Below are 20,741 nucleotides of genomic sequence, written 5' to 3'. Positions count from 1 at the left end.
CATTAAGTTGACACAGCAACGTGAACCCCAGCTGCATCTCTACTCCAGACAAGAAGCTGTGGTTTAGCCATGAGGAGCATGTGGGCCAGTCGCCAGCAGCAGCACCTTCCAGGGCCACTCGGGCCTAACGAGGGCCTGCGCTCACTGCCATTCCTTCCCCAGAGCTCTGCCGAGTTGACCGAGACTTCGGCAAATGTGGATCACAATCCCGAGGCTCCCCAACCCAATTCTGCTTTTTCCCCACTGGACTTCTCAAAAGTGCCATCCTCCCCCAAAATGTCTCAATTTCTAATTCCAGCTAAGTGGGGACCACCTTCTGCTCAACAAAGAAGAAAGTAGAATGAAGATGGCCTGAGGGCATGACATGGACTGGATGTTTTTCTTGTTATTTTTCTTAATCCTCACCCCAGGATATTTTTTCCATTGACTTTTTTTTTTTTCTTTAGAGAGAGGGGCAGGCAGCAGGTAGGGGTACAGAGAGGAAGAGAAAACATCAATGTGAGAGAGACACATCCACTGGTTGCCTCCTGCATGTGCCCCAACTGGGGCCAAGGATTGAACTTGCAACCCAGATATACGCCCTTGACTCGAAATCGAACTCGCCACCCTTTGGTCTACAGGATGATGCTCTAACAGCTGAGCCACATCAGCCAGGGCTGAACTGAGTGTTTGTATTCCCTCCACACACATCTATGTAACACATGCGGTACAAACTAAACATATACAATTTTTTGTTAATCATTCCTCAATAAAGCTGGAAAAAATATCAATCAACATTGCTATCTGCCCAACAAAGGAAGGTATCAACTGGACTACCTACAATTTTTTTTTATCCTCACGCGAGGACATTTTTCCACATTTTGTTCAGATAGAGTGAGAAGGAGAGAGAGAGAGAGAAACATCGACGTGAAAGGGACACATCAAGTGGCTGCCACCCACACGACCCAACCAGGGCCAGGGAAAAAGTGCAACCGAGGTACATGCCCTTAGCGGGAACTGAACCCGGGTCTCTCTGGACCACAGGCCGACGCTCTAACCACTGAGCCAAAACGGCCAGGGCTGGACTACCTACAATTTTTAATACACTGTGTATTACATTCAGTGTAAAAACACTAGGCGTCCCAAGAGATAGGACCATATGGCTGAAAACAAAAGAAAAGACAAATTGACAACAGAAACAGACCCACAGGTGATCAAGAGACTGCAGTCAGCCAACAGGGCTTTAAAATAACTGTGAGTTGTGTGTTGAAGAAAAGAAAAGATGGAATAAATGAAAAGACTTGATTCAATACATGAGCAGAATTAGCAAAATCAAAGTAAAACAGAACAAAATATCTATCTTAAAGCTCACAGACAAAAAAAACAGAAGTACAGAAAAGGATGTAAGAGACATGAGATAACATGAAATGACCTAATATACTTATAAATGAAATTCCAGGAAAGAGAAAAAGGGGCAGAAAAAAATATTTGAAGAGCTACTGTTACTACTGGAAAAAATCAGCTCACAAGAATCAAGAAGCTCTGTGAGCACCAAGCAAGAGAAATAAAAAAAAAATTCACATCTATTCATATCATAGTGAAAACAAATAGTTTAGAAGTAGTGAGGAAGTGAAGGAGGGTGAGATGGGCATCATGGGGGAGGAACATGATAACTTCAAATAAACAAAAATAATTCTGATATAATCCAGAAGACGATACAATTATACCTTTCAAGTGCTGAGAGAAAGTAACTGCCAACCTAAAATTGTATACTTAGTGTGGTAGGCAAAAAAAGCCACCCCTCCCCGAAAAGATACCACACATCAAATCCCTGAACCTTGTAAATATTACCTTATTTGGAAAAAGGGTCTTCATGGATATAAGTTAAGGGTCTGGAGATAAGATCATCATGGATTACCCAGGTAGGCCCCAGATCCAATGACAAGTGTCCACATAAAAAACACAGAGAAGGGCTTCCAATAAAGATGCTGCACCTGTCTCCTCCACAACCACATCAAAATTACAACTAAACTACAGATGTAGCATCAGTGAGAACTGCCTGAGACAGCTGAACAGAAGTCCTGTAACTAAGGCTATACAGAAGAAGCCACTTCGAGACTGCAGGAAGGGCAGAGAGGGAGAGCACACTGGTCCCATGCCCAGGTGTGGCCTATACAAATCTTGCCTATGGAGGTGTGCACTAAGAGTAAGGGGTCCCAGCCCTACACAGGGATCCTGAGCCCAGGGTTCCAGTGCTGGGAAGAAAGTGCCCATAATTTCTTTTTTTGTTTTTTATAATCCTCACCCGAGGACATTTTTCCATTTTTTGTTCAGATGGAGTGGGAGAAAGAGAGAGAGAGAAACATCAACGTGAGAGGGACACATCGACTGGTTGCCTCCTGCGCGACACAAGCAGGGCCAGGGACAAACTGCAACTGAGGTACGTGCCCTTACCGGGAACCGAACCCGGGTCTCTCTACTGCAGGCCGACGCTCCAACCGCTGAGCCAAACCAGCCAGGGCCCCATAAGTTCTGACTGTAAAAATCAGTGTAGATTGAGGCTGAGGCAGTGGACTCCCAGGGTCTGAGGTGCTCCTCTTACAGAGCCCACACAGGGACTTGCTTGGACTCAATTGCTCGGATAGAAGTGCTGGGGTAGAAGATGAAAGACGCCAGGGACACATGGGGAGGAAATGAATTGTCTGGCATCAGGGTGAGAGCTGGGGGGCTAGAAGGAATCTTTCTCCCAGACAGAAGTACTGGCAGAACCCACTGCTACTGCTCCTTTGCTGAGCCCTCTCCTCACAGAACCCCAGGTGGCTGCCATGTCTGAGTCGCCGTCAACCTGGCTATAACTTCTCAGAACAGCAAAAAGAAAAAGAATCCAAAAATATGACAGTGGTTTAAGGAGACTCTGGGAACATAAGGTATATCAACATTCACACCATAGAGGTACCAGAAGGAGAGAGAGAAAGAAATAGAAACCTATTTGAGGAAATAATAACTTAAAATGTCCTAACTTGGTGCAAGAAAGAGACATACAAGTCCAGGAAACACAGAGTCCCAAACAAGATGAACTCAAAGAGTTCACCAAGGCACATTAAAATTAAAACACCGAAGGTCAAAGACAAAGAGAAAATCTTCAAAGCAGAAAGAGAAAAGCAGTTAAGTTACCTACAAGGGAGCTCCCATAAGTCTGACAGCTGATACCTCAACAGAAACTTTGCAGGCCAAGTGAGTGGCATGAAATACTACAAGTGATAAAAAGCAGGAATCTACTACCAAGATTACTCTTCCCAGCAAGGTTATCATTTAGAATTGAAAGACAGATAAAGAATTCCCCAGAGCTCAGGATTTTCGTTTCCATCTCCTCACCTGAGGCTTCAGTGGAGGGAGGGTGGTGCGGAACGGGGGTGCCTGAGGAGGCTGGGTGGGAAGTACTGGGGAAGGACATGGAAAGGTGGCCGCCAGGTGCCCTGGGCAGCCAAGCCTCCCCCAAACCGAAGTGGCCATTTCTCCTGAGAGGCGCGGCCCCTCCCAGCAGCCACAGCTCCGGTGCAGGAAAACACTGCCCCTGGGGATGCAGCTCCCCCAGCCTCAGGACAACGCGGTCACACCTGCATCTGGAACAGAGGTGACAGCAGTGGGGGCAAGCCCACAGGTGGAACAGGCTCAGTGACTGGCTTGAGGCTGGGCCATGCACCCCACTGCCCGGGAACCTGGCTGGAACCTCCCCCTCAGGGGACAGCTGTTAGAGACTCCTGGTTTCCAGCCAATCCCACTGGACTGTGTCTAAGAATCTGCCCAGCTGAGGGCAGGGGAATATTCTGGATCGCTTTCAGAGGAGCTCTAGCTCTGGGGCAGAGAAACACACCCACCACATTCCCTGAAAACTGCACAGCACTTGCCCCTCACAGGAGACCCAGAGGTTTGATACCCCGATTCTGCATAAACCCCTTTCAGAAACAGACTTCTCAGCGACTAAGATTGACAGCTGGCCGGCAGGTGAAGGTGGATAGAGGCAGAGCCCAGGGAACCTGGGGAGGTTTGATACCCACCCCTGGGCCCCAAGCTGAGGACAGACTGGCTATAGAGTGCCGCTTGGCCCGACTCAACAGCCAGCTCTTGGACAGCGTGGGGCTCCAACACGTTCTAGGAGCCAGAGGAGGGCAGTGTCTGCCTGGCTGGCACCTCAGCAGAGCAGGATCCAAAGGGAGCTCCCAGGAGGCACTAAAACTCTGCTGTGACCAAGGTCAATTCGCTCTTTTTTTTTTACCCCATCTTCTTTGTCTTTCTTTTTGTATTGACTTGATATTATTATAGTGTCTGTTTTCTTTCCCTTTTCTTCTCTAGGTTTTCTTCTCTCTCCTACTTGAGCTTCTATTTCCTTTCCCAATTTTCTGCCTTTCTGCTCTCTCCTCTATTTTCCTTTTCATAATTCTCTTCTTTCTTTTTTCTTTTATACCATTTCATTTCCCTATTCTGTTCTTATTTCTTTCACCTCTGCCCTTTCATAATACATTTTCTTTCCCCTATTATTCTCTCCTAGTATTTTTCTCTTTTCTTCTATTATACTTGTTCTCTTCTCTCCTTCCTAATTCTCTCTTCTGGTAGCTTTTGTTGTGCATGTAGGGGTCTTTTGTGTGTTTTGTTATGTGGTGTTGTGTTTAATCTTGTACTGTCAGCATCTGCACAACATCTCACATGACTTGGTCCAGGGTGAGCCTCACAATCAGCCAGCCTGAGAGCAGATGCCACCCACAAACGGGATAACACATTCGAATCCAGTTATAACAGGAGGGCCTAAATGAATCACACAGGGGCATTCCTAGAGCACCCAGCTCAGCAGATCTAAGAGACAGCACCACTGGGTCCCACAAAACACTTACTGCATAACGCCACACTACAAACACTGGGAGGCACAGCAGTTTGATATAATACATAGAAACAAATCCAAAGAGTCAACAAAACTGGTGAGACAAAGAAATGAAATACTCAAATGAAAGAAAAGGAGGAAACTCCAGAAAAAGAGCTAAACAAAATAGAGGCCAGACATTTATCAGATATAGAGTTCAAATTAATGGTTAGAAGGATGCTCAAGGAACTTAGTGGAAACTACAACAGCATGAACCAAGAAATAGAAAACATAAATAAGAGTCAGGTGGAAATGAAGAATGACATATCCGACATCAAGAACACAAAGGAAAAATTCAAAAGTAGAATGAATAAGGCAGAAGATGGAACCGGTGATTTGGAAGACAAAAAAAAAAAAGCACCAATAAGTGCAGCAAAAAGGAAAAAAAGAAGAAACAATTAAAAAGCAGGAGGATAGTTTAAGAGAACTTTGGGAAAACATGAAATATAACAACATCTGCATCATAAGAGTGCCAGAAAAATAAAAAAGTGAGCAAGGAATAGAGAATTTGTTTAAAGAAATAATGACAGAAAACTTCCCAATACTGGTGAAGGAAAAAGTCATACAGTTCAGGGAGCAGAGAGAGTTGCACTCAAGAGGAACCCACAGAGACCCACTCCAAGGCACATCATAATAAAAATGACAAACATTAAAGACAAAGAAAGAATCTTAAAGGCAGCAAGAGAGAGAACAGAAAGTTACCTACAAGGGGGCTCCCACTAGAATGTCAGCTGATTTCTGAACAGAAACACTCAGGCCAGAATAGAGTGGTATTAAGTATTCAACATAATGAAAAACAAGGAACTGAACCCAAGACTACTCTAAACAAGGCAATCATTTAAAATTGAAGGTAAAACAAAGAGTTTCCTAGACAAAAAAAAGAAGGCTAAAAGAGTACATATCCACCAAACCAGCATTGGAGGAAATGTTAAAAGAAGAGCTTTAAGAAGAATAAGATACTAGGACAGAGAACACAGTTATAAAGGGGGAAAAAAATGGCACTAAATAAGTACCTATCAATAACCTTAAATGTAAATGGACTAACTGCTCCAATCAAAAGAAATAGGGTAGCTATATGAATAAGAAAACATGACCCTCATATGCTGTCTATAAGAGACTCACTTAAGATTGAAAAAGACACATAAACAGAGAGTAATAGGAAGGAAATATATATATCATGAACATAGAAACAAATAGAAAAAAAGCTGAGGTAGCAATAGTTATACCAAACAAAACAGACTTTAAAAATAAATGTTATAACAAGGGAGAAAAGACGCAGTAATTCCATTTCTGAGTATGTATCCCAAAAGAACCAAAACACTAATTAGAAAAGAACATCCTTTCATATGTTTACTGCAGAATTATTTACAGTGGCAAAGATATAGAAGCTACCTAAGTTCCCATCACTAGATGAATGAATAAAGAAGAAGTTGGGTATATGTACAATGGAATATTATTCAGTCATAAAAAAATAAAATAAAATCTTGCCATCTGCAATAACATAGATGAACCCAGAGTATATTATGCTGAATGAAATAAGTCAGGAATAGACAAATACTATATGATTTCACTCATATGTGGAATGTAAGGAACAAAATAAACTAACAAATAAAACAGAAACGGACTAACATATGTAGAGAACAAACTAATGGCTGTCAGATGAAAGGGAGCTTGGGGGGATGGGTGAAAAAGGGGAAAGGGTGAAGAAGTACAAATTGGTAGTTACAGAATAGTCAAGGGAAAGTAAGGTACAGCATAGGGAATATAGTCAGTAAAAGTGTAATAACTATGTATAGTGCCAAGGAGGTAACAGATTTATCAGGGTGGTCACTTCGGAAGTTACATAAATGTCTAATCACTATGTTGTACACATAAAACTAATATCAAATTGTATGTCAATTGAAAATGAAAAATAAAAAGTAACTTAAATTCCTTTTAAAAAAGAAAAAAAAAGAAACAGAGAAGAGGGGATGATGTGTCCACAGAAACAGAAACTGAATAGATTTAGCCAGAAACTACAGGAGGCAAGAAATAATTCTCCCCTTAATCCTCCAGAGGGAGGAAGGCCCTGCTGACACCTTGATTTTGGACTTCTGACTTATGAACTATGAGAGAAGACGTTTCTGTGGTTTTTCAAGCTGCCAACTTTGTGGTAATTTGTTATAGCCACCACAGGAAACTAACATACTCAGCAAAAATAAGCTCCAAAATAAAGACATTTTCACAAACAAAAACTAAATTCACTGCTAGCAGACCTGCAATATAAAAAATAAACAAACAACAAGAAACACTAACGGGAGCTATACCAGTTAAAGAAAAATGATCCAGATAGAAACACACAGATACAGATGACCTGGGCCCCAAGGCTAAGGCGACTAGATTCCAGATAGAAACACACAGATACAGATGACCTGGGCCCCAAGGCTAAGGCGACTAGATTCCATTCTTATCGAGGCCCCCCGGCGACTAGGCAATTCCATCCTTATCGAGGCCCCTAAATGACTCCATTTTTATTGGCAGCGGACCTTCCTCAGTATTTTTCCAGTAATAGGTTAACTGCCCCTAGAAGTAAAGGAACTTTGCCTAAGGTTTAGGTGACCTACATGATGTGATGTATGTTACAGTTTCTGAGCATCGGAAACTGAAAATCGTGAGCCCAGGGACTAAGGCTCATTATGACTTCTGTAATCGCTGTCACACCCACTATTGTACCGGTCCCCTGAGGGGGAGCCAAAAGAGAATGTGGCTTCTGTCTTTAAAAGCAGACAAGTAAGAACAATCGGGGCTGTGATCTGGGGAAGCTGTACTCCCCAAGCCCACGGGTGTAATAAAATGCTCCTTTACAATTCAGCTGTGCATCTCTGGTTATCTCACTGACACGTTACAGCATTTGGAGGCCCCAGCGAGATCCCTGGTGCTTTATGACACCAGGGGATAGAGGCCTAGACAGGCGGCCTCTCCCGGTCCAGCCACCGGATACCTGGAGTTCTTTAGGGGGGGTACCACCTGAGACAGTCCAGGGCCCCAAAGATCCTACTTAGGCTTCCGACAACTGGCCGGGAGATGCCAAGATGCCCCCAAAAGACTTAAGAAGACCTGGTAAAAGCCTCTGGAGGTAAGTTCTGGGTGACGGTCTGTCTGGGTGAGAGTGAGAGCCAGACGCAGCACAGCCTCTCCTCTCCGGGAATCCCCCTAAGACGTTGGGAGGGATTCAATTCTGGTAAATTCTGGTTTGGGACCCGGGTGCTTTCTGACCCGCCACTGGGGCAGGAGGGGAGACTGATCACCTCCCAAGCAGCATAGGCGCCACTCAGGATAGGAAATTCAAACGGTGTGAGTGTGACTGTGTGAATGTAACTGTGTGTTAGTGACTGTGCTCCATGACTCTTGTTACGGAGCCTGTGTGAGTCCTACCCTGTGGTTCCGTGACAGCCTCATAGAGCAAAAAGGCAGTATCAGGTTCTTGGAGCACTCCGGTGTCCCACCAGCGAACCTGGTCCCAGTTGGGGGCTTATTCAACCTGCCACATGACAAGAGGCATCTGAAATCTCCACGAGGGGAGTCAGGCGGACGAAGCAAAAGTTTCCGTCTTCTGTGTCTTCCCTTGTTTTTGTCCTCGTCTGCCTCCCTACTGTGCTGGTTACGGTCAGTCTAATCATGGACAGCAGCCCTGGTGCTCAGAAGACCTCACTGGGCTGCATAGTAAACATTCTTAGAGAAGGATTTGAGGAAGATTCTGATTAGGATACAAAAATTATCTAAAGGAAAGTTAAGGAGCTTCTGTGAATTAAATCGACCCACATTCAGGGTGGGCTGGCCTGACATGGGACCCTTTGACCCTAAACTTAGACAGGTAATACAGAATGCTGGAACAGGGGATCCAGGCCATCCAGACCAAGTTCCCTATATTGATTGATAGCTTAATCTAATGAGACACCCACGCCCATGGTTAAAGAGCCATGCCCCCCAGACCTGGACATGAATACTGGTAGTGGGCCCCAAACTGGACCCCAAGAAAAACCTGAGAATGGAACCCTCCCCCCATCCTCCTGCCCCCCTCAGAGGAGGCGAATCTCCCCTGTGCACCCGGGCACTGAGCAGTGGGAGTGGCCCCACGGAGGCCCCCAGCAATATAGCCTCCAGGAGCCTGCACAGCTGCTGGGCCTCCAGCCTCCCACCCACTCTGGGGGGGTGGTAAGGGGCGCCCAGTGACCAGGCATGTGGCAAGGTGGGGCAGGGGTCCTCCTCTAGGGAAGGCCATCTTGCCTCTAAGGGAAGCTCCCCCAGCGGGTGGGAATCTGGGGGCAGGGGAACCATTCATTGTCTATGTCCCATTCTCCACGAGTGGTCTTTTTAACTGGAGAGCACAGAACGCCCCCTTCTCAAAAAAACCACAGGCCCTCATCAGCCTCCTAAAAATAATCTTTCACACCCTCTTTACCTCAGAAGAGAGGATAAAATTAAACTAGAGGTCGGAAAGGTGGTTTTGGGTCCTGGTGGAGGGTCCTTAGAGGAAAATAGGGACGGAATCAATGGTGTGTTTCCTACCCTCAGGCCCAGATGGGACCCCAATACCACCGCAGGGAAAAATTCAGTTTTCGCCAGGTACTTATTGAAGGGATGAAAGGCAGCTGCTAGAAAGCCTACTAATTTATCCAAGGTGTCAGAAGTGATTCAAGGACTGCAGGAATCTCCTGCTGCTTTTCTGGAGCAACTTTGTGAGGCATACCGGGTGTACCCCAACAGACCTGAATGCTGCAGAAAACCAGCGGGCAGTAAACGTGGCCTTTGTTACCCATTCAGCCCAGGATATTAGTAAGAAGCTCCAGAAACTAGTTCGAAGGAATGAACCACTCTCAGCTGGCTGAGATTGCTCAAAGGTATATAATAATAGAGACACCCCTGGGGGAAAATGACAAAAGAATAGCAAAGGTCATAAAAGCAGCCTTAAGGGAAATAGGGCCCACGGAAAAGGATCACCCTAGGAAGAGAAACATGAGGGTCAGAATGGCAGGCCTAGGTCCCAATTAGGGATAGAAAAGACATGGGAAAAGTCAGATATAAAGAAACAGAGTAAAAAGCCATCCTTGACTTGGGAAAAAAAGACAATAGGGGACAAACTAGTTAGTTTCCTGGTAGACACTGGTGCAGCAGACTCAGTCCTGACCGAGCCAATGGGGCCCTAACCTACCCCTGGACTGTAAAGAGGACTATAAACTTTGGAAAAATTACTGTGACTCATTTGTTTCTGGTCATGCCAGAGCACCCATACCCCCTACTCAGACGTGACCTCCTCCAATGATCGTTCAATTGCTGGCCACTGCCACTCCAGGCCAGCCCCGCGTCAAGTTCCACAACACGTTGGCCATCAATCCTGTCAGCCTGCCTCCAGATGATGACCCGGAGAAATCTCTACAGGACTGCCTGGAGGTAATCAACATAGTGCAGATGGCCTGACCAGACCCCAAGGCTGCCCCACTGCCATCATCAAATAAGGTATTGTTCACGGACAGGAGCAGCTATGTCCAGGAAGAAATCAGGTATGCCGAGGCAGCAGTAGTAACTCTGGATCGTGTCACCTGGTCACAGTCCTTGAATAGGGGAACTGTGGCCCAAAGAACAGAACTAGTTGCTGTAATCCAGGCTCTCCGATGGGGCAAGGGAAAGTTGGTAACCATCTACACTGACAGCAGATAAGCCTTTGCCACAGCACGTGTGCAAACTGGGAACAAGGGTTATTAACCTTGGCTGGGAAGGACATCAAAAAGGGAACTCCTTAGAAGCACAGAAAAATCTGTTGCAGACCAGGAAGCTCGAGAAATAGCCCTAAAACCAGTGGGGCCTCTCCAGATACACTAGGTCAGAAAATGAGCTGGCTGAACAGAAGCAAGCCACCCTAGAACCAAACGGGTGATGGACTCTGCCTGACAGGAGGTTGTTGGTCCAGAGGCTCTAGGTCAGACGTTAGTCAACCAGCTGCACCAGACTACCCACTTAGGTACACCAAGCTTACTGAACTCCTGAGAGGCAGGCAATGTCCAGTTAGGTCACAGGGAAAGGGAGAAGGCGGAGGGAAGCAGGTGTGTGGGTCTGAGTAGGGAGGAGAAGGAAAGCTGGGGGATGTGCAGACAGCAGGTGGACTGAGCAAGCTCTCAGGTTCATGTCAGGGGAGGGACTAGGAACATTGCAGAGTCTATGCAAGTTGAAGAAGGATTGTGTAGAGGAAGGAAGTGAAAACATAAAAAGGATAAAAGGAAGGGACATACATATTACAGGAAGACAGGACATTGGAGGAATACTCAAGAAGGGAAGGAGATAGGACACTGAGTGAGAGAGGAAAGCTTGTCCCTGGTGGTGGGATAACAGTCTGGGATGTAGTAAAGGGAGTAACGGGTTTAGGCTACTCCCAACCCTTGGATCAGCCAATGGCCCCACCTTTATAGTAAAGATATCACAGGATATCTCTAGAGGGTTAAATATTAATTGGAAGCTCCATTATGCTTACCACCCACAGAGTTCTGGGCAGGCAGAGCGCATAAACAGGACCTTAAAAGAAATTTTAACCAAATTTACTTTAGAAACCGGTGAAAACTGGACTACTTTGCTCCCTCTGGCCCCCTTACAGGCGAGAATACCCCATACTGGGAGGGATTCTCCCCTTATGAAATTATGTATGGTAGACCTCCTCCCTTTCGTCCCAAACTCAGGGAAGAATTGAAGGCTGAAATTCACAACTGCTTCTTACTCAAGTTCTTGCAGGCCCTGCAGTCCGCCCAGAAGGCCGTCCATAAGCACGTCTGTGACGCCCTGCCTGCGAGACCCTTCCCAACCTGGGGACTCGGGGTGAGGACTAACTCCAGCTTGGAAGGGACCATACACTGTCATCCTGACCACCCAGACGGCAGTAAAGGTTAACAGCATTCCAACCTGGTTACATCATTCTCGGCAGAAAAGACAACATGAACTGCAGAAGAGACTCAGGACCCCCTAAAGATAAGACTCTTGTGCTCATCAGGACCTTAATCTCTCTGGTCATGACTGTTCAGGGGAATCCTTATAGACCTGGGCCCCAATGGAAATGGGAACTTAGAAATGGAATATCGGGGGAGGTCTTAAAAATGTTACTACAAAGTGAATAGAAAAACCTGTTTTTAACCTTGATCTATGTGACCTCTTGAGGGGGACTGTCAGGATCACAAAGGTCCCTGATGTCTGGGTCATCTGGAGGGGTTAACCCCCAGCTAGATGACACCCCAGCACGAGGCTGTGGAACATCTGCTGCAGAATGGGGATTACAAGGGATAAGAATTTATATTTGCCCATGAGGCAGCAAGATTACTGCTAGTTGCCTCAATGCTAATGAATATTTCTGTCCCTCTTGAGGTTGTGAAACAATGTCTGCTATTACAGGCTATCTAAGAAATAGGGATCCACATATAAATTTTAAAAGGCTGACCAACCCCAACTATCTACCAGAATCTAAGGGATCTCAGCCTCCAAATAGATACACATCTCAGCCACTTAGAAAACTCCTTAGCTGAAATGGTCCTGCAGAACAGGAGAGGATTATACCTCTTATTTCTTAAGGAAGGAGGCTTATGTGTTGCACTGGGAGAAAAATGCTGTTGTGTTTTTTTTTATCCTCACCCGAGGACATTTTTCCATTTTTTGTTCAGATAGAGCGGGAGGAAGAGAGAGAGAGAAACATCGATGTGAAGGGACACATCGAGTGGCTGCCACCCACACAACCAACCAGGGCCGGGGACAAACTGCAACCGAGGTACATGCCCTTAGCAGGAACCGAACCTGGGTCTCTCTGTACCGCAGGCCGACGCTCCATCCGCTGAGCCAAACTAGCCAGGGCGAGAAAAATGCTGTTTTTATGCAAATCTAATGAAACACTTTCTTGAATAATCTCCGAATTATTTGCATAAAAACAGCATTTTTCAAGAAAGAATTTCACTACTTAGGAAAAATATTGAGAAACGAGAAAGAAAAAGGCGACAATTGAATAACTGGTTTCAACAAATGTTTAATTGGTCACCATGGCTGACAAACTCTATTATCTGCCATTGCCGGCCCTCTCGCTATATTATGTTTACTCCCAGCCTTTGGGCCACGTCTAATAAATGGCCTCATAAAAACTATACAGGGGAGAATAAATTCTGTAAAACTCCTTGTAATTAAGGGACAATATAACCCTGTCCCAGAAGAGGAAGTCGAGTCAAGGATTTGACTTGTCAGGAAAACCAGTGGGGAATGACCTGGGCCCTGAGGCTAAGGTGACTAGATTCCACTCTTATCGAGGCCCCCTGGCGACTAGGCAATTCCATCCTTATCTAGGCCCCTAAATGACTCCATTTTCGGTGTTTTTCCAGTAACAGGTTAATTGCCCCTGGAAGTAAAGGAACTTTGCCTAAGGTTATAGTTGACCTACTTGTTTGTTAGCTCTTAACTTCCAAATTACTTCCCTAAACCTCTCATTCCAAGAAACCAAAACCCATCACTCTTATCATTTAACCTTTCCCTAAGCCTCTCATTCCAGAAAACTAAAACCCATCACTCCAGTCAGGAGGAAGGAATGATGGAACCACCCTAACCCACCCCAAACTGCAAGCAGTTGCCTGACAAGAAAAGTTTCAGGAGACCCCAGCCCCTGACCAATCAAGAACTTGGGAGACCCCAGCTCCCGACCAATCAAGAACTTGGGAGACCCCAGGCCCGACCAATTAAAGACGACCATGTCTCCTCGGCTGAACGACCACCCCCCAAGCCCTGAGTTTAAAAATCCCTAGTCTGTACAAGCCAGTTGCTACTCTCTCCTTAGAGGTAGTCTGGCAGGCTGATTCCCAATATACCTGCACTTCTGGAGACCCTACACTGCCTCGTCCTGCCTCATTCTTAGTGTTTGGATGTATCTTGCAGTTTCTGAGTATTGGAAACTGAAAATCACGAGCCCAGTGACTAATGCTCATTTTGACTTCTGTAATCGCTGGTCCCCTGAGGGGGAGCGAAAAGGAAACGTGGCTTCTGTCTTTAAAAGCGGACCTGCAAGAACGATCAAATCAGGGCTGAGGATTTGGGGAAGCCCACAGGTGTAATAAAATGCTCCTTTATAATTCAGCTATGCGTCTCTGGTTATCTCGCTGACACATTACAACACAGAAAGGCAATAAAGAGAATTACAAATCATAAATGTGTAAATTAATATAAATGATGGTGATGGCACAGAATAAAAAGTGTTATGTTTTAAGGCATAGCAACAATAAAATTTAAAAAAAGGATGAAAGGGGTAAAAATGTTGTAATCTTTTTTTTTTTATCCTCACCTGAGGACATTTTTCTATTTTTTGTTCAGGTAGAGTGGGAGGGGGAGAGAGGAAGAGAGAGAGAAACATCGATGTGAAAGGGACACATCGAGTGGCTGCCACCCGCACGACCAACCAGGGCCGGGGACAAATTGCAACCGAGGTACATGCCCTTAGCGGGAACCGAACCCGGGTCTCTCGGGACCGCAGGCCGACGCTCTAACTGCTGAGCCAAACCGGCCAGGGCAAATGTTGTAATCTTTAGAGTCATCACTAGAATAGTAAAAAAAAAAATGTTTTTAAGTTAAAAGGAAAAATCACATAAAAATATTTGATTTAAAGGATTCCAAGATGACCACAGTGTGGCTGGAAGATCTGTCCACTGGCTCCCAGCACTGGACCGGACCTGAGGCTAAACTACAGAGCATCTGGCTTGAAAAACCAATGAAAGTGTAGCTGATGTGACATATTGTGAGCAGGGAACACGGAGAACAGACAGGAGGAGACAGGGAGAGGGCGAACAAACTCATGCAACTGCTGGAGTGGGAAACCAGAGAGCAAGTGTGGCAGCACAGCCCCCACCCCCTGGAGCATGGGGGTCTCAGCCCCACACAGGGATCCTCAATCTAGAGCAACAGAGAAGGGAAGGGGACTGGGTATGGGAATCAGTGGTGATTCGGTTCACCTGGGAGACTCAGACTGCACCATCCCAGGCAAAGAGTGATTTCATTGTTACAACACCAGCTGGGAAGTTCACGCTGATCTGTGTCTGAGGGAGGGGCCAAGCAGCAAAACTTGGAGCCCATGGAGTTGTCTGCCTGGTACACCCAGCAGTGAATCTGAGGGACCCTGTATTCTCTGGAAGAACTTTGGGCAGAAATTAGGACAAGGGCTAGACAGTGTGGCCTGGGAAGCACCCCTCCCCGCACCTGTAAAAAACAGCTGGGTGTGCCCTAACCTGCTGTAAACCTATGCAAAGGGGAACAGCTCTGGACTGAAAATCTGTGCCCATATGGCTGAGTGTGATGGCGTGGAGGACTCAGACATCTGGCCCAGTTGGATCCTGGGTGGAGGCCCTGCCCAGCAGGGGACGGCCATGCTGAAAGACAAGAGTGCCAAGTACGGCTGATTTCCTTTTTTATTCCCTCCTACTTGGTGTGATGATGGGGGGAGGGGGTGCCAGGGAGCCACGCAAAGATGAAGCATTGCGATTCTGTCTCTGGGTCCTTTGGCTGCATTATGGGAAACCAGAAACAAGCTCCCCATGAGTTCAGCTAGCACAGCCCTAGAAAGGAAGGAAGTGTCTGCCCCTCTCCTACACGCTACAAGTACAACCCTGAACGCAAGTCTGTTTAAACCAGTCTGGCCAGGTTCCAGACACCTCTGCAGAGCCCAGTTCTGTGAAGGAAGGGATAGCAGCTCAAACCAGTCACATTGAAGGGAGAAGACCCAAGGCAGACCTAGCCTCCAAGCTACACAGACCCTGTTCCAGACTACTTGGAGCTCAGCCCAGTCATGCTTCAGTCAGGTTGCCCAGGGACAGGCAGGCAGAGTAACTGGCACTGGCTTGAACCAGAAAACCTGGGAGGCTGGGATCAGCAAAGTGGCCAGATTCAAACAACATCAGAGCAAAATCCACCAAGCTCCAAAAATAGCAGATCCAAAGGGTAATCGCAGCAGGCACACAGATCTGTGGAGGCGGACTCCACTTTTTAATATTTATTTTAGAAAACTTTTTGTTTTCTACTGTATTTCATATTTTTAGTCTTCTTTCTTCCATTTTCTTTTCTCTCTCTTATTTCTTTTTCCTTTTATTCTGTTTTATCTTTCTTTATATTTATTTTTAATTTAATTTAACTTTGCCATTCCTATTCTATATTTTATTTTGTTGATGATTATTACTTTTTAAAATTATTTCATTTATTATATTGTTCCTTTTCTTTATTATTCTTATTATTTTTATTTTCTCTTAGCTTCTTTCATAATCTCTTTTTTTGTTTCTTTATTTCTTCTCTAATATTTTTGGTCTCTTGTCATTTAGTATTCTTTTTTTCTTTGTTGTTGTTTTCATTGTTGTTGTTGGTTTGTTTGTTTTTTGTGTTGTGTTTGGCTTGGTCTTCTTTTGTCATTTGTTTCGTCAGCACCTGTATAACAGTTGGCACAACATAGTTGGGGTTGAGCCTCACAGTCACCAGGCCAAAAACTGAGACTACCCACAAATGGGACAACAGGAATCAAGACTCAAATAGAAGAGGACCCACATGACCCATACAAGGGCCACCTAAAGCACCCAGATCAGAAGATGAAGAAAACTACACTGTTGACTCCCACAAGACAACCCCTACAAGAGGCCACCTCACCAAGACCAGAAGTCACAGCAGTCCTATCCAACATACAAAACAATCACAAAGAAACAGCAAAAATGGGGAAACAAAGAAACAGGCCTCAAATGAAAGAATAGGAGGAATCTCCAGGAAAAAAAGCTAAATAAAATGGAAGCAAACAATCAGAAACAGAGTACAAAGTAATGATTTTAAGAATGCTCAACAGCATGAAAAGGGACATAGACACCATTGGGGGAAAAAAACAACAACAAAAAAAAAACAGTTGAAAATGAATAATGAAATAGTTTAAATCAAAAACACACAGGAAGGAAGAAACAGTAGTTTATATAAACCGGGAGATAGAATCAGCAAATCAAAAGACAAAGTAGAAAAAAATCAGGGCAGCAAAAAGAAAAAATAATTTAAAAAGCAGGCGGATGGTTGAAGGAAACTTTGGGGCAATATGAAACATTACAACACACGCATCATAGGTATATCAGAGGGAGAATATTGTGAACAAGGGATAAAGAACCTGTTTAAAAAAATAATGACAGAACACTTCCCTAACCTGGTGGAGGAAAAAGTCACACAAGTTCAGAAAGCACAGAGTCTCAATCAAGATGAACCCAAAGAGCCTCACACCAAAACACATCATAATTAAAATGAAAAACATTAAAGACAAATATAAATTATAAGGGCAACAAGAGAGAGACAGTCAGTTACCTACAAGGGGTCTCCCATAAAACTGAAAGCTGATTTATCAACAGAAACACTACAAGCCAGATGAGAATTACTTGAAGTATTCAAAGAAAGGCAAAGATCTGAAACCAAGGCTAATCTATCCAGCAAAGCTATCATTTAAAATTGAAGGTAAAATAAAGAGCTCCCTAGACAAAAACAAACAAACAAACAAACAAAAAAATGGCTAAAGAAGTTCATTAACACCAAGTCAGTATTGCAAGAAATGTTAAAGCCAATGCTGTAAGAAGAAGAAATACAATCAGAGAAACACAGGCATAAAAATAAAAATGGCTATAAATAAGTACCTATTAATAATCTTAAATGCAAATAGATTAAATGCTCCAATCAAAAGACATAGGGTACCTGAATGGAAAAGAAAAAATGACCCGCCCACTTTCGCCACTCCTATTTAACATAGTACTGGAAGTCTTAGCCACAGCAATCAGACAGGAAGAAAAAATAAAAGGGATCCAAATTGGAAAGGAGGAAGTGAAATTGTCATTATTTGCAGATGACATGATACTGTACATAGAAAACCCCAAAGACTCCACCAAAAGTTTACTAGACTTAATAAATGAATTTGGCAAAGTAGCAGGATACAAAATTAACATCAAGAAATCGATGGCATTCTTATACACCAATGATAAACTCAAAGAAAGAGAAAATAAGCAAACAATCCCATTTACCATTGCGGCAAAAAAATTAAGATACCTAGGAATAACCTTAACCAAAGAAATAAAGGACCTATTCGCAGAAAACTACAGGTCTTTGAAAAAAGAAATAGAGCAAGATATAAAAAAGTGGAAGCACATACCCTGTTCAGGGATTAGGAGAAATGATAAATGGTGCTGGGAAAATTGGACAGCTACTTGCAGAAAAATGGAACTAGACAATCAACTTACACCCTACACCAAAATAAACTCAAAATGGATAAAAGACTTAAATGTAACTCATGAATCCATAAAAATCCTAGAGGAGACTGTGGGCAACAAAATCTCAGACATCATACGCAGCAGAATTTTTACTGACCTATCACCTAAGAAAATAGAAACAAAGGAGAAAATGAACACATGGGACTACATCAAACTCAAAAGCTTCTGCACAGCAAAAGATACAATCATCAAAACAGAAAGGCTACCCACTGTATGGGAGAGCATAATTGCCAATGATATATCAGATAAGGGGTTAATTTCCAATACATATAGAGTGCTCATACAACTCCACAAAAGGAAGACAAAGAATCCAATTAAAAAATGGGCAGAGGAACTAAATAGACACCTCTCCAAACAGGACATACAAATGGCTAAGAAACATATGAAGAAATGCTCATCATCACTAATCATCAGAGAAATGCAAATCAAAACAACAATGAGGTATCACCTCACACCTGTCAGAATGGCCGCCATCAACAAATCATCAAACAACAAGTGTTGGCGAGGGTGTGGAGAAAAGGGGACTCTAGTACACTGATGGTGGGAATGCAGACTGTTGCAGCCACTATGGAAAACAATATGGTGTCACCTCAAAAAATTAAAAATTGATCTTCCATTTGACCCAGTGATCCCACTTCTAGGAATATACCCTAAGAAGCATAAAACACCAATGAGAAAGAATATATGTACCCCATCTTTGTAGCAGCACTATTTACAATCGCTAAGATCTGGAAACAGCCCAAGTGCCCATCAGTAGATGAATGGATCAAAAAGCTGTGGTACATATACACAATGGAGTACTACGCAGCGGTAAGAAAGAAAGATCTCTTATCCTTTGAGACTACATGGAAGGACCTTGAAAGTATCATCCTAAGTGAAACAAGCCAAACAGAGAAAGACAAATTTCATATGATCTCACTTATTTGTGGAATATAATGAACATAACAGTTTGAGGAATGGGGTAGTCCCAGAGACGCGGAAGCGGGGTACAGACAGACAATCCCCTAAGGAGTGGGGAGGTGGGGGAGCGATGAACCACAGAACTTATACGCATGTATGCATGAACAGTGGACATGGACAACAATCTGGGGAAGGGGCAGGGAGGGGAGGGGAAGGGGGGAATCAGTGGGGGAAAAAAGGAGAATCATCTGTAACAAAAATTAATCAATAAAAAATAAATAAAAAATAAATAAAAAAGAAAACATGACCCATATATATGCTGTCTACAAGAGACCCACCTCAGAACAAAAGACTCACAGTACATGAAAGTGAGGGGTGGAAAATTTTTCCATGCAAATAGAAATGAAAACAAAAAAAGCTTGGGTAGCAATACCTATATATGACAAAATAAACTTCAAAACAAAGGCGGTAACAAGAGACAAAGAAGGTCACTACATACATAATTCTAAAAAAAAAAAAAAATCAATCCAACAAGAGAATAAAACCCTGGTAAAGACATATGCACCTAATTAAATACATATATATAAAAATTCTTGCAGGACATTAACAGAGAGATCAATAGCAATACAATAATAGTAGGGGGTTTTAATACCCCACTGACATCACTGGATACATCTTTTAGACTAGAATTCAGTAAGGAAACAGCAACCTTAAATGACACAATATATCAGATGGACTTAATTGATATATAGAAAACATTTTATCCCCAAACTGCAGAATACACATTCTTCTCAAGAACACATTGAACTTTCTCAAAGAAAGACCACATGTTATGACACAAAAGAAGTCTTTATAAGTTCATGAAGATTGAAATAATATCAAGCATCTTCTTGGATTACAATGGCATGAAATGAAAAATCAACTAAAATAAAAACAATCAAACATGTGTAGGCTAAATAGCAAGTTATTAAATAGTGAATGGGTTAACAGTGACATCTAGGAAGATATCGAAAACTACCTGCCAACAAAGAAAAATGAACACACAACAACCCAAAATCTATGGGACACACCAAAAGCAGTCCTGAGAGGGAAGTTCATAGCATTAAAGGCCTATCTCAAGAAACATACCAACAAAAATCTCACTTAAATAGTCTAACCTTACACCTAAAAGAAGCAGAAAGAGAATAACAAGAAAAGCACAGAGTAAGTAGAAGGAAGGAAATGAAGATCAGAGCAAAAATTAATGACAAAAAAACTTAAAAAAAAAAAAAAAAAAACCAATACAATAGATCAATAAAATCAAGAGCTGGTTCTTTGAAAAGATAAACAAGATTGATCAACCTTTAGCCAGACTCATGAAGAAACAAAGGTAGAGGAAAAAATAAATAAAATCTGAAATGAAAGAGACAAAGTAACAACTGATACCAAAGAAATACAAAGAATTGTAAGAAATGTCTATGAAAAAGTCAATGAAATAGACAACCTAGGTGAAATGGACAAATTCCTAGAAACATACAATCTTCCAAAACTTAATCAGAAAGAATCATAAAACCTGAATAGATCAATAACAATTAATAAAGAAGCAGTAAAATTTATATTTATATATATATCAGAAAACAGCCCTGGCCAGTTTGGCTGAGCAG

The 20,741-nt window shown here is 43.4% G+C and overlaps 1 protein-coding gene across 18 annotated transcripts in view; it reads right to left on the bottom strand.

Annotated features, from left to right (window-relative positions):
• Positions 1-20,741, bottom strand: part of FAM168B (family with sequence similarity 168 member B) — a 92,783-nt gene that overhangs the window by 36,591 nt on the left and 35,451 nt on the right. The window contains exon 1 of one of the 18 annotated variants that reach the window (XM_036250874.1): positions 3,355-3,674. The exons of the other annotated variants lie outside the window; for them this stretch is intronic. Coding sequence (XP_036106767.1) covers positions 3,355-3,433 — 79 coding nt within the window. The 5' untranslated portion in view covers positions 3,434-3,674. Of the gene's footprint in view, positions 1-3,354; positions 3,675-20,741 lie in introns of those variants that run through there. 18 annotated transcript variants of the gene reach the window in all.

Source organism: Molossus molossus, unplaced genomic scaffold, assembly GCF_014108415.1.
Source record: "Molossus molossus isolate mMolMol1 unplaced genomic scaffold, mMolMol1.p scaffold_m16_p_10, whole genome shotgun sequence".
In the NCBI taxonomy this organism is placed as follows: Eukaryota; Metazoa; Chordata; class Mammalia; order Chiroptera; family Molossidae; genus Molossus; species Molossus molossus.
The sequence above is the reverse complement of the archived record's forward strand: the minus strand, read 5'-3'. Positions and strand labels throughout refer to the sequence as shown.